The sequence below is a fragment of the Lampetra fluviatilis genome, chromosome 55, assembly GCF_964198595.1.
Source record: "Lampetra fluviatilis chromosome 55, kcLamFluv1.1, whole genome shotgun sequence".
NCBI lineage: Eukaryota > Metazoa > Chordata > Hyperoartia > Petromyzontiformes > Petromyzontidae > Lampetra > Lampetra fluviatilis.
This window is the reverse complement of record NC_136329.1, coordinates 1,957,876-1,971,467: the sequence shown is the minus strand read 5'-3', so window position 1 is coordinate 1,971,467 and position 13,592 is coordinate 1,957,876. Positions and strand designations below refer to the sequence as shown.

The 13,592-nt window shown below is 43.2% G+C and overlaps 1 protein-coding gene across 1 annotated transcript in view; it reads left to right on the top strand.

The window, feature by feature from the left end:
• The window catches only part of LOC144949935 (interferon-induced very large GTPase 1-like), a 120,653-nt gene that overhangs the window by 25,666 nt on the left and 81,395 nt on the right, over positions 1 to 13,592 (top strand). The window contains exons 4-5 of the mRNA XM_078879924.1: positions 3,082 to 3,168; positions 8,016 to 8,138. Of these exons, the coding sequence (XP_078736050.1) occupies positions 3,082 to 3,168; positions 8,016 to 8,138 (210 nt within the window). The remainder of the gene's footprint in view (positions 1 to 3,081; positions 3,169 to 8,015; positions 8,139 to 13,592) is intronic.

Genomic DNA, 13,592 nt, shown 5'->3' with positions numbered 1-13,592 from the left:
ACGGCTCAACAAGACATGGTGCAGCCGGGGCCTGACGCGTTCCTACCGGGGCATCGGCGTGAAGAAGGGCCGCAGCCAGACGCGCTACGGCTGGCTCACGAAAGGCTGGCGGAGCTGCTGTACGCCGCTGCCGCCACGTTGGAGAACATCACGCGGCTGGGGGCTGGTGGTCCACCACGGGGCGAGGGGAGCCGACGACCGGAGCGCCTTCCCGCCATTTCTGAAGACTCCAACTTTGAATTTCCCGCCATCGACGCGGCGGCTGCTCAGGGCGTGGCCAGCTTGAACATCGGCTCCGACATCGGCCTCGCTGGGGCTGCCGCGTCATCGCCGGCGGAGGGTGCGTCATCGCGGCTGCGACAGGCGATGCCATCGGCCGTTCGCGCCGAAGCACAGCCGAGTCGTGGTGACAACAACCTGCGGGGTTCTACAACAACCGCTGCGCTACACCAGAGACTGCCCCCGCTTAAAGAGTTTGTCGGCGCGGAGGGAGACTGGGGCGGCTTTCGGCGACGCTTCCTCGCAACAGAGTGATCCCAGAAAGGGAATCGGGACTCAAGTCGGCGCCAATGTGCATGTTTGAGGTCTTAGTTGATGGGCAGGATGCTGTTGGCTATAAATCATGTAAACCCCCTTGCAGTTTCAACCTGTCTGTGGATATTTGTTGGCAGAACGTTCGCCATAACAAGAAGCCAGGGGATTGATGTCAGTTTCAGTGTTCAGGTTGTTTAATTGTGCATCTCACAGTTGTGTACGAGCTCCCGGACCTGGCTGGAGCGCAGCGATTTTGTCGCTGAGTGGATCAGTGAGAGGGTGGCAGTTCGCAGCACATCAGCTGAGGCAGCCCAGTCCATTCTTGCAAGTTTATGCAGCAAGGCGATTATTGATTTCGTCTTTTAACATTTATTTCATGTGGGGTTTTATAACCCCTTGACATTCTGGAGTTGGGTCACAGCTCACTAGGCTACCACAGTGACAGTTGTAACTTGCTGACCCGCCCCTATTGGACATCTGTTAAAAAGAGCGTCATGGCTCATCGGATTTCTCCTGGAGTCTAAATAAAGATTCGGATTCTGAAAATATTTTGATTCTGATGGAAATATGCCTCCAATAAAGTAAGATCAGTTTTTTAAGTGTTTTTTTTTGTGTGCAGCAAGGGCTATGCCATCTGCAGATATTAATTTGTCAGATTATGTGCCCGGCAGGTCACTTATTTATATATACCGTAAATAGTCTTAAATAATTATCTGCACTGTTACACCTTCATTAAAGGTACCATGAGTTGGGAGAGTTTTGTAACCCTAGGCATATAGTGTTTCCCATTCACATGAACGGGCTGTTTTCCTCATCATGCGGCTGCCTTTCTGCTTATCTGTGTTCTCTCTGTATTAGAGTGAGCAAATTCTGCGACCATTACAAGTTTAATTTATTCAATCTTAATTTTGGAGCTTTCGTGACTGCAGGAATTATTCTTTGGTTTTTTCGGTAAAGTCACGTATAAAGATAAAATAATAAATTAAATAATAGCATACGACGTTTCGATTGCAACACAAGCAATCATCATCAGGTATAATGAAATAGCGACATAGAATCTAACCAGAAAACTATAGACAGACATATAAGCAGACAGATATCACCAAGATACATAGAGAGAGCAACCCAGGTACAGAGAGGGGTGATCGTCTCTGTGGGGTGGCCTTAAATAGACAGAGGGAGGCGGAGGCATTATATGAGGGATAAAAATGTTAAGGTTTTAGATATATTACATACATTACAGTGCTTGGTGATGTTGTGTTGGTAATGGTGGATGAACACGTTTCACAATGTCAAACTCAATACATTAATCAAAGGTCATTGAATGGTTTGCTTACTTGAGTAGCATTGCTCACGAAGCATTGCATAAACAGATGTGTCAAAACGACTGAGACTGGGGCACTAGATTGCATTTTACCACGTTTGAAATTTGTTATCTTAACAAAAGTATAAAGCTGTATGTTGTCAAGGTTCGTGTGCTTCCTGTATTTCTCAATGTAGTTAGTGCTTCTTGTCTTACTCCATGATACATGCATGCTCGGGGAAGTATAGGAGATACGTCTGACCTATTTACAGAATGTTGCGGTATCGATTGGTAGACTGTATATTCATAGGCTACTACAAGAAACTAAGATGAGGCTTGCTACCTACATGATATCATGAGGTCAACTGCATTTTTGGGAATATGGCTCTCATTCCCTTGGCTGACCCTGCTGAACCTCTATGATGTAAGAGACCAAGGGGTCAACTACGAACATCATGGTTTGCATCAGAATGACCGTTCCTGTCAAAATGTAGGGAAAATGTGAGCAGCTTGCTGACTGCCATGAGGAACTTCGAAATAATAAAATTAATGTAAATAACTGAACAGGAAATCTTAGATTAGATGGAGAGAGTACCGATACACATATTTAAAATAGGAGTCAGACAAGGTGACATAGCAACGTAGAAATATGATTTTCCAAAATTTTGGTTTTAAGTAACAAAGATGCAAATGAAAATGGTGAAAAATGAATAATCTAAGATTTGCTAATGATTTAATCAAATATGGGCAAGATGGTGGCATTAACTATATTGAGTTGAACTTGAGGTAGAATACAATATTTATTTGTATTTTCTCGGGCACGTGATCAATGTGTGTCTTGAAAGACAGTTTGAATCCAGATAACGCCTAGATATTGAAAGTTGTCAACATGCTTAATAAGTGCATAGGAGAATAACATGTTTCTCTTTTTAGCATTGAGGACCAGTTTTAGCCATTAAGTAGAAGTTGAAGATTATCGAAGTAATGGTGTAGATGAGAGATGGCAGAGGTGTATTGACCACGACTAATGATAATGGCTATTATTGCATGATTACACGGTATTTTAAGTAATGTGGAATATTTTGCTGGTGTATTTATAGATATGTCGAGGAAGTGATTTGACATGTTCTGCTTTAAATTCGTTCAAAGGGGTAAACCGGAATTAATTCAATATATGTATTACACATTGATGTCAGACACACATAAAATATATGGATCTCATGTGCAAAATTTGTATTGTTCACAGGTTCCTGGAATAAATCCAAACAATACATATTCAAGAAGTCCAATGATACAAAATGTGTAGATACAGGACTAAATCATCAACCCAGGTAATATATGCTGCACATTTGTCATGACAAGTGATATGGAAACAAGTTTATTATCATTCAATAATGCTTAAACATTTTAATAGAACAAACTCAATTAAAGGGTAGTTAATTAAATAAATCACAATCCTAGAGTAGAATTGAAAGCAATTCCCAATGCTATACACATAAATGAATCTATAATTACAAAACATAGATTGGCAGTAAACATCAGTTGTTGAGCTGAATATTTGATAACCTGTTTAAACTATATATATACATTATGAAGCCTCCTTTGCCAGTAGCAAAATATAATGTTTTTTACCCTTTTTTCTGGCAACAAAACTCACACCTTTTTACAAGAAATAACGTTTGCATTAACCACAATACCTGCGGTCAAAATGCAAACAAAAAACAACTCTGATAATGTATGCATTGTTCTTGAAATTGATTGGTCCACACCAGAGACAGCTTTTCTTCGAACCCAGTCTCACATGGTGTTGGACCAGATGACGCCAAAAGGCGCACAACTCAAAGACAACGCAATATCAGAGTATGAGGGCTCGGGGTAAGCATTTACATAATGAGGCCTCCTTTTCCAGTAGCAAAATATAATGTTTTTTACCTTTTTTTCTGGCAACAAAACTCACACCTTTTTACAAGCAATCATGTTTGCATTAACCACAATATCTGCGGTCAAAATGCAAACAAAAAACAACTCTGATATTTCTTGGTTCTTTCGGTAAAGTCACTTTACCTAAAGAACCAAGAAGATGAATCCCTGCAGTCACGAAAGCTTTAAATCGAAATTTAACTCTGATATTTTTTTATTTAAAGATTTTGTGACTGCAGGGATTCATATTCTTGGTTCTTTCGGTAAAGTCACGTAATATTTATATTATTTTATTATTTCCCTTGTACGTGACTTTACCAAAAGAACCAAGAAAATAAAACTCTGATAATGTATGCATTGATAATTGTTTTTAAATCCTTTATATTAAGTTCGCTTGCTTGCGTGCTTGCTTGCTTGCGTGCTTGCTTGCTTGCTTACGACCGTGCAAACCTTTCGGTCGTTTTTTAACCCACTTCCCGTGATCCAATCGAGCTGACATTTTGCACACAGACTCGTTGCGCGAGACAATTAATGTTCGTGAAAAAAATTTTCCAAAATTTTACACTGTTTAGGGAAAACAAATTAAATATTTAATTACCAATTGTTTAATACTGCAGACAATCATCTGACCCATAGGTGGCAGCCATCTCAAGCCAGAGGACGAGAGGACTCTAGCCGCCACGCATATAAAGGATTTAGAGTGAAAAACTTTGTTTTTACGGGTTATACTTATTTTACCCTTCTATCTGCAACAAAACTGACACCTTTTTACAAGGAGTCATGTTTGCATAGACCGCAAAACCTGCAGTCATAATACAAACAAAAGACATAACTCTGATAATGTGCACTGTCCTTGAACTTGATTGGTCCACACCCGAGACAGCTTTCCTTAGAGCCTAGTCTCACATGGGTTGGACCCGATGACGCCAAAAGGCGCACAACTCAAATACAATGCACCATCAGAGTATGAGAACTCGGGGCAAGCATCTACACTATGGGAACCTCATTTGCCAGTAAAAATATGATAATTGTTTTTTTACCCTTCTATCTGGCAACAAAACTGACACCTTTTTACAAGGAGTCATATTTGCATAGACCGCAATACCTGCAGTCATAATACAAACAAAAGATAGAAGGGTAAAAAAACAATTATCATATTTTTACTGGCAAATGAGGTTCCCATAGTGTAGATGCTTGCCCCGAGCTCTCATACTCTGATGGTGCATTGTCTTTGAGTTGTGCGCCTTTTGGCGTCATCGGGTCCAACCCATGTGAGACTAGGCTCTAAGGAAAGCTGTCTCGGGTGTGGACCAATCAACTTCAAGGACAGTGCGCATTATTAGAGTTATGTCTTTTGTTTGTATTATGACTACAGGTATTGCGTCTATGCAAACATGACTCCTTGTAAAAAGGTGTCAGTTTTGTTGCCAGATAGAAGGGTAAAAAACCAATTATCATATTTTTACTGGCAAATGAGGTTCCCATAGTATAGAATGTATGCATTGTCCTTGAAATTGATTGGTCCACACCAGAGACAGCTTTTCTTAGAGCCGAGTCTCACATGGTGTTGGACCAGATGACCCCAAAAGGTGAACACCTCAAAGACAACGCACCATCGGAGTATGAGGGCTCGCGGTAAACATTTACATTATGAGGCCTCCTTTGCCAGTAGCAAAATATAATAAAATGTTTTTACCCTTTTTCTGGCAACAAAACTGACACCTTTTTACAAGGAATCATGTTTCTTTTTTGCATTTTGACCGCAGATATTGTGGTTAATGCAAACATGATTCCTTGTAAAAAGGTGTCAATTTTGTTGGCAGAAAAAAGGGTAAAAAACATATTATTGTATATTTACACACACGTATCTTTCACAACTTTCACACACAGAAATAAAAAAAAACTTTCTATATTGGACAATACAGGCTATTTCTTCATATATTGAGTTACAACTGTACTTCAATTTAGCGGTCACATTTTATTTCGTAACTTTTATGACCTCTATATATATACATACATTCAACCCCGTTGACAAGTTTCATTGGCATATTTATATCTAATTACCGCTAAGTACCCGGCGTTGTCCGGGCGAAAAAAACAGACACACACATCGACTTACACACAGACATCAACGCACACACGTAGAAACACATCGACTTAGACGCACACACACACACACACAAATGAACTCGCACAGACAGACATCGACTTTAGACAAACACACATGGACTTACACACACACATGGACTTACGCGCACACACACACACATGTACGTACACACACACACAACAACAACCACCATTTTTCACTAAGTGGCGTTGACGTCACCACAACGCTTGTGTCAGGCTATGTGCACCTTGAGGCCACGTGAAGTGTCGAACGCCCACTGGCAGGAGGTGACGGGGCAGACCCATGTGCCACGGGTCGACTGACTGAGATGACTGGCTGATGCACCACCTGTGCCCCCTACTATGGAAACTTGCTGTGCTTTAGCCACCCGGCGCTCCGCTCGTTGTTCTGAGTGTCGCTCCTCCGCCCACTGTTGTTGTAGGAGGGCGACTGCCTCCAACTGGCCAGTAGCATCCTCCATGAGCCTCCTCCACAGAAGCCGATCTTGAGACCGCTGTTACCAGTCATCGACAATCTCACTGAGCTCCACATGCTCCTGTAGCACATCACTCCATCTCTTCTCTAGCCTGTGCCGCGCCTGTTGAGCCCCCTCGATCCAGCAGAACAAATGCTGTTTAGGCATACTCTTTGTTCATTTTATTTTATACCTACGTGACTTTACCGAAAGAGCCAAAGAGTATAGGAAGGCAGGGCTGAGAGGGGCTGATTAATGAGGTTACTAAGGGTTAAGAAGAGTTGGTAGAGATGAGAGGCTCGGGACAAATTTATATTTACATAGGCTTGTTTGGCTACTTCTAAGGTGGCTTGTCAGTGGGTGAGAAGGGTGTCATAAGATGACCAGTTCTGAGGAGATGGGAAGAACTCCTACAGACATTCAGCTTTGCATAAAAAACGACTGTTACATTTGAGATTGGCTGATATACATGGCTGGGGGCTTCGCTGATGGGGAGGAAAGGCGTAGGGGGGGGGGGGGGCTAGGTAGTTCAGGGAAGAGGATAGTACAATAGAGAGGGAAGAAGTGGAAGAGTCAGGGCGAAGGGAGGAAATGTGAGTGATATTAAGGTTGGAGGGAATAGAAGCGATAATTTAGGAAGCAAGTGTCCATAGGAGTGAAAGTTCCAGCAAAGGATAGAGTGGGGGTAAGCCGATAGAGCAAGGGAAGTTAAACAAATTGTGAGGGACATGAGAAAGTGGTCGAGCGGGGGGAGTGTTACTCAGTAGAGATAGGTGATGCATTGTCTGAAAGTAAGATACAGTTCAGGGTACTGCCAGATGTATAAGTATGGGGGGATGAAAGCAGGTGGAGACCAAACGAGTTGACTAGGGAGAGTGGGGCAGAGGCAATGTGGCTACGAAGGTGGAGGTTGAAGTCCTCCACTGTAGCAAGGTGGAGGATTCCAATCACTAAGGAGGGGGGATAGAAGAGAGAAGGAAGTTGAAGTGGTCAAAGAAGGAACTATGGGGTCCTGATGGAAGGTAGATGATGAGAAAAGTGATGAATGAAGTGAATGGCAATTCAGATGAAGAACATACCTAGTTGAGTGTAGAGAAGCAGTCGAGCCGTTTACAGTAGTACGATACAATTTGTATAGACTGCCAATAGCACCACCACTCCGTAGAATTATGAAGCTGTCTATGACAATGACTGGTAAAGATGGCGTTGCAGATGGTAAAGTGCCAGACAACAGCGCTTTCGCTGTATATATCTGTACAATACCTTAAAATGTTAATGCAGGTATGGACAAGAAACATTATTCGATACATGATTAATCTCTCATTAGCTTATATACCTAGATGAGTTTTCCCACCCCCAATTAGCACGGTTGGCTACTGATGATGCAAAAGAAGTTCATCTTACGTACATACATTAACATTGATTGACAACCAGGAAACTTTACACGTACCATAACGGCAAATGGTACGGTTTCGTCGACAGAACATTTACTAAAAGATCTGCCAGATGATTAACTAAATAAATCTTCCAAGTGGAATTGTTGGAAATAAACAATTGTTCTTGGCATGTACCATAATTCGGAAAATGACATACAGGGCAGATATTGCAAAAGGATGAATAATGTGGGAAGAAGAGACATATTTAAACGACTTTTTCGATGTTCAATTTTCCAGATTATCATCAAGTGTTCCTGCAAGTCAAGACGCTGATGATGGTGCCCAGACAGATGAGCAAAGTGAAAAACAAGATAGCATTAAACCAACATCTTCGTGTGCAGAAAGTACAAATTCGCAAAGGTAAATCAAAATAATTTCATGTCTACATCACATACACACTTGATTTTGTAAGGTAATCTTAATTCACGAGCATTGATAATAATTGCGACAATAATTTAAATCATACCTGTAAGAATTCACAGGGAAATCCTTTTACCGTGGATTAGATTGAGATCATGACATTGACACTCAACTCGTCTATATAATCAATGTTTCTCCAAATCAAACCTAAATGGGAATGGTTGAACTGATTCTGATCAATCGGCATCATATGTAAATTATTGCGAATGAATGTATCTTGTAGCAATGAGACAAAACCATTTGGGCTAAAATTGCACCCAAATTTTAATTGAGACTTCAAATCCAAGCAAGTTTAGGAGTGCCAACCAGCAGAACTCCAATTTTTCAATATGGAGCAGCATTTAGTTTCGTTCAAACCACACTTGCCCCACTCTGGTGCAAATTTAGAGGTTTTCGAGGCACTTCATATCTAACTCTGACTTCATAGTGGTGTATAATTGTGTATCCTCAAAATATTCATAAAACTTTATATCATACATCGGCGATCGGAGAGGCATATGCTGAAAATAGAAAAGGCCTGAGGACGAACCACTCATACGACAACTAGGCACGGCATAGGTGGTGACTGTTTGTAACCCAGCTTGGCAAACGTTGATTGATCAAAAAGTTACGGCTCAATCTTCCTCAGTGTCATACCTGATACTCCAAACCTTGACCATAGCTACCTGATGAGTATCTCACAGTCGATGGTGTTGAAGGCAGCTAAAAGATCGAGGCCAACCAATGCTGCAGCATAGGGGTCATCCATGATCTTGTTAAGATCAGTAGTGTTTAGTAGAGCCGTCTCAGTGCTGTGTAATGTCCAGTATGTCGACTAAAAGTGGTTGAATAAGTCTATTGTAGCGACATGGGAATTAACCGATTTTTAGAAGTGAAGTAAGTGTGCAAATTCATGGACTGTGGGGGTAGGGAAAGAGGAAGACAGGGCTGAGAGGGGCTGATGGACGAGGTTACGAAGGGTTAAGAAGAGTTGGTAAGAATGAGAGGCTCGGGACAAAATTATATTTAAGTAGGCGTGTTTGGCCACTTCTAAGATGGCTTGACAGTGGGTGAGAAGGGTGTCATAGGATGACCAGTTCTGAGGAGTTGGCAAGAACTCCCACAGACATTGATCTTTGCATAAAGAACGACTATTACATTTGTAATTAAAGACTCCATCAGGCACTGCTATCTCCGTTGGTCTTTTATTTAGTTTCTTTCTCCACCCCTGCTGGGTCTTGTCCGCGGACCAGCGTCGTCTCGTGCGCGCCCCGCACTCGCTCCCTCGTCAGCTCCTCCACTCTTCCTCACACCCCGCTGGTCCTGACAGTGGACCAGCATCTCCGCATGCGCTCTCCTCGCGACGTACCCCGCACGCGCTCTTCCGTCAGTCTCTCCCTCCTCGCGACGTGCCCCGCACGCGCTCTCCTCGCGACGTGCCCCGCACGTGCTGTTCCGTCAGTCTCTCCAGCTCCCCCCGGCTCCGCAGACCGCTGGCCGACGGTGTGCCAAAGCCCCATCAGCCACGTGGCTGATGGCGCGGCGGCCACCCAACGTGGTCCCGCTTCTTCACTCCAACAACTGACCCCGATCTCTTCCGGGCTCCCACTTATATCCTCTCCCACGTGACCCTGACTCCTCCCCTTCCGGACCGTCAGATCCGGCCTTCCCATACTGCCCTGCTGGCTCCACCTCCATTCACCTCGCTTCCAATTGGACCCGAGGTGAACGGCGGCCCCTCCCACACGCCCCCCATACTGGGCTCCGCCCGCCAATACCCCGGGCCGTGTGATTGGGCCAGAGCCCAGCAGCAACCCCATTAACGCTCGCATTACACATTTGAGGTTGACAGATATCCATGGCTGGGGGTCTTAGCTTACAGGGAGCAAAGGCGCAGGGAGGCTAGGTAGTTAAGGGAAGAGGATAGTGCAATAGAGAGGGAAGAAGAGGAAGAGTCAGGGCGTAGGGAGGAAATGTCAGTGACATAAGTTTTGAGGGAATAGAAGCGAGAAGTCAGGAATAAAGTGTCCATAGGAGTGAAAGTCCCAGCAAAGGATAGAATGGGGGTTACCGGATGGAGTGGAAGGAACAAGGGAAGTTAAACAAATTGTGAGGGACATGAGAAAGTGGTCGGGGGGGGGGGGGGGGCGTGTAGCTCAGTAGAGATAGGTGATACATTGTCTGAAAGTAGGATACGGTTCAGGGTACTGCCAGATGTATAAGTATGGGGGGATGACAACAGGTGGAGATCAAACGAGTTGACTAGGGAGAGCAGGGCAAAGGCAATGTGGCTGTGATGGTGGAGATTGAAGTCCTCCACTTTAGCAAGGTGGAGGATTCCAATCACCAAGGAAGGGGGATAGAGGATTGAAGGAAGATGAAGTGGTCAAAGAAGGAAAAATTGCGTCCTGTGGGATGGTAAATAATGAGAAAAGTGATGCAGTAGGCAGTAATGAATGAAGTGAATTGCAATTCAAAAGAAGAGCATACTTAGTTGAGTGTAGAGAAGCAGTCGTGCTGTTTACAGTACTACAATATTGTGTGTATAGGCTGACGATAGCACAACCAATCTGCAGAATTCTGAAGCTTCCGTAAACAACAAAGGATCTATGAAAGGCGCACTTCAAGATGACCGATGGCTTTTGTAATCTTTCTGGATATGTGAAGGGAGATTTATATTGCTGTCTATGACAATGGCTGGTTAATAGCTTTCGTACCCCAAATTAGCACGATTGGCTACTTATGATGCAAAAGAAGTTCATCTTACGTACTTACATTAACATTTATTGACAACCAGGATACTTTGCAAGTACCATAACAGCAAACGGCACGGTTTCTTCTGCAGAACTTTTAATTAAAGATCTGCCAGATGAGTATCCAAATACATTTTCCAAGTGTAATTGTTGAAAATGAACAATTCTTCTTGGCATATATCTTAATTTGGCATATGACCTATAGGGCAGGTATTGCTATAGGATGAATAATGTGGGAAGAAGAGCCATATTTACGCGACTTTTGCGATGTTTCATTTTCTAGATTATCATCAAGTGTTCCTACAAGTCCAGACGCTGATGTTGGTGCCAACACAAACGAGCGAAGTGAAAAACAAGGCAGCATTAAGCCAACATCTTCGTGTGCAGAAAGTACAAATTCGAAAAGGCAAATCTAAATAAGATCATGTCTACATCACATACACAATTGATTTTGTAAGGTACTCTTAATTAATGAGCATTCATATTAATTGCGACAATAATTTAAATCATATCTGTAGGGATTCACAGGTAAATCCTTTTTCCGTCGATTAGAATGAGATCATGAAATTGATACTCAACTGGTCTATCTAATCAATGTTTCTCCAAATCTACCCTAGATGGGAATGGTTGAACTGATTCTGATCAATTGGCATCATATGTAAATCTTTGCTAATGAATGTATCTTGTGGCAATGAGACAAAACCATTTGGGCTAAAATTGCACCCAAATTTTAATTTAGACTTCAAATCCAAGCTAGTATAGGAGTGCCAACCAGCAAAACTCCAATTTTCCAAGATTGAGCAGTATTTAGTTTCGTGCAAACCACACTTGCACCACTCGGGTGCAAATTTAGAAGTTTTCGAGACTCTTCATATCTAACGTTGACTTCATAGTGGTGTATAATTGTGTAGCATCAACATATTGATAGAACTTGATTTCATGCATCGGCGATCGGGGAGACATATGCTGAAAATAGAAAAGGCCTGAGGACGAACCACTCATATGCCAACTAGGCACGGCATAGGTGATGACTGTTTGTCACCCAGCTTGACAAACTTTGACTAACCAAAAAGTTATGACTCAATCCACGCCAGTATAATAATCTGATACTCCAAACCTTGACCATAGCTACCTGATGAGTATCTCACAGTCGATGGTGTTGAAGGCAGCTGAGAGATCGAGGCCAACCAATGCTGCAGCATACGGGTCATCCATGATCTTGTTAAGATCAGTAATGTTTAGTAGAGCCATCTCAGTGCTGTGTAATTCTAGATTTGAAGCTTTCGTGACTGCAACGATTCATATTCTTAGGTTTTTTCGGTAAAGTCACGTTGGTAAAACATCAAAATTAATAAAAATAAAATAAAGATCACGACGTTTCGGAGGCAACACAAGTCTCCGTCATCAGGTGGGACCGTCACAGCCAGATTAGCTGCATCAAGTGAGGCAATGATTCAAGATGTAATCCCTTAAAAGCGAGTTGAGGGGGGAGGAGAGGGGGGGGGGAGATCATCAGAATGTTGTAGCCGATGAATGGAAACGTATCGGGAGGGAGGGGGGGGCGGGGCCAAAAGGGTGGGCGTCGGCGTGGAAGCGATTGTGCGCAAGCGACAAACTGCTGCACACGTCAACGTTTTGAGTAAAGAGGGGGGAGGGGGGAGGGGGAGGCCTGATACACATGATAGAAAAGAACGAAAATGCCCATGTTTATACCAATGCTGGCTGAACAATGAAGAGATTACTGGTAAAACTGGGGATGTTAACACTCGGTAAAGTAAAGTAAAATAGTGCCTGTCAGATAAGATTGTCCTAAAAAAGTGTAATTAAGTCTTTTTTGCGTGGTTAATAACATCTTTCCAATGATTACTAAGTTGTGTGTAATGTCCAGTATGCTCGACTAAAAGTAGTTGAATAAGTCTATTATAGCTACATGGGAAGTAACCGCTTTTTAAAAGTGAAGTAAGTGTGCAAATTCAAGGACTGTGGGGGTAGAGAAAGAGGAAGGCAGGGCTGGGAGGGGCTGATAGACGAGGTTACGAAGGGTTAAGAAGAGTTGGTAGGGATGAGAGGCTCGGAACAAAATTTGATTTAAGTAGGCTTGTTTGTCTACTTCTAAGGTGGCTTGACTGTGGGTGAGAAGGGTGTCATATGATGACCAGTTCTGAGGAGTTGGGAAGAACTCCCACAGACATTCAGCTTTGCACAAAACACGACTTACATTTGAGGTTGGCAGATATCAATGGCTGGGGGGTCTTAGCTGACAGGGAGCAAAGGCGTAGGGGGGGGGGGGGGCTAGGTAGTTGAGGGAAGAGGATAGTACAATAGAGAGGGAAGAAGAGGAAGAGTCAGGGCGTAGGGAGGAAATGTCAGTGACTTAAGTTTTGAGGGAATAGAAGCGATAAGTCAGGAATAAAGTGTCCATAGGAGTGAAAGTCCCAGCAAAGGATAGAATGGGGGTTAGCGGATGGAGTGGAAGGAGCAAGGGAAGTTAAACAAATTGTGAGGGACATGAGAAAGTGGTCGGGGGGGGGGCGTGTAGCTCAGTAGAGATAGGTGATACATTGTCTGAAAGTAGGATACGGTTCAGGGTACTGCCAGATGTATAAGTATGGGGGGATGACAACAGGTGGAGATCAATCGAGTTGACTAGGGAGAGTAGGGC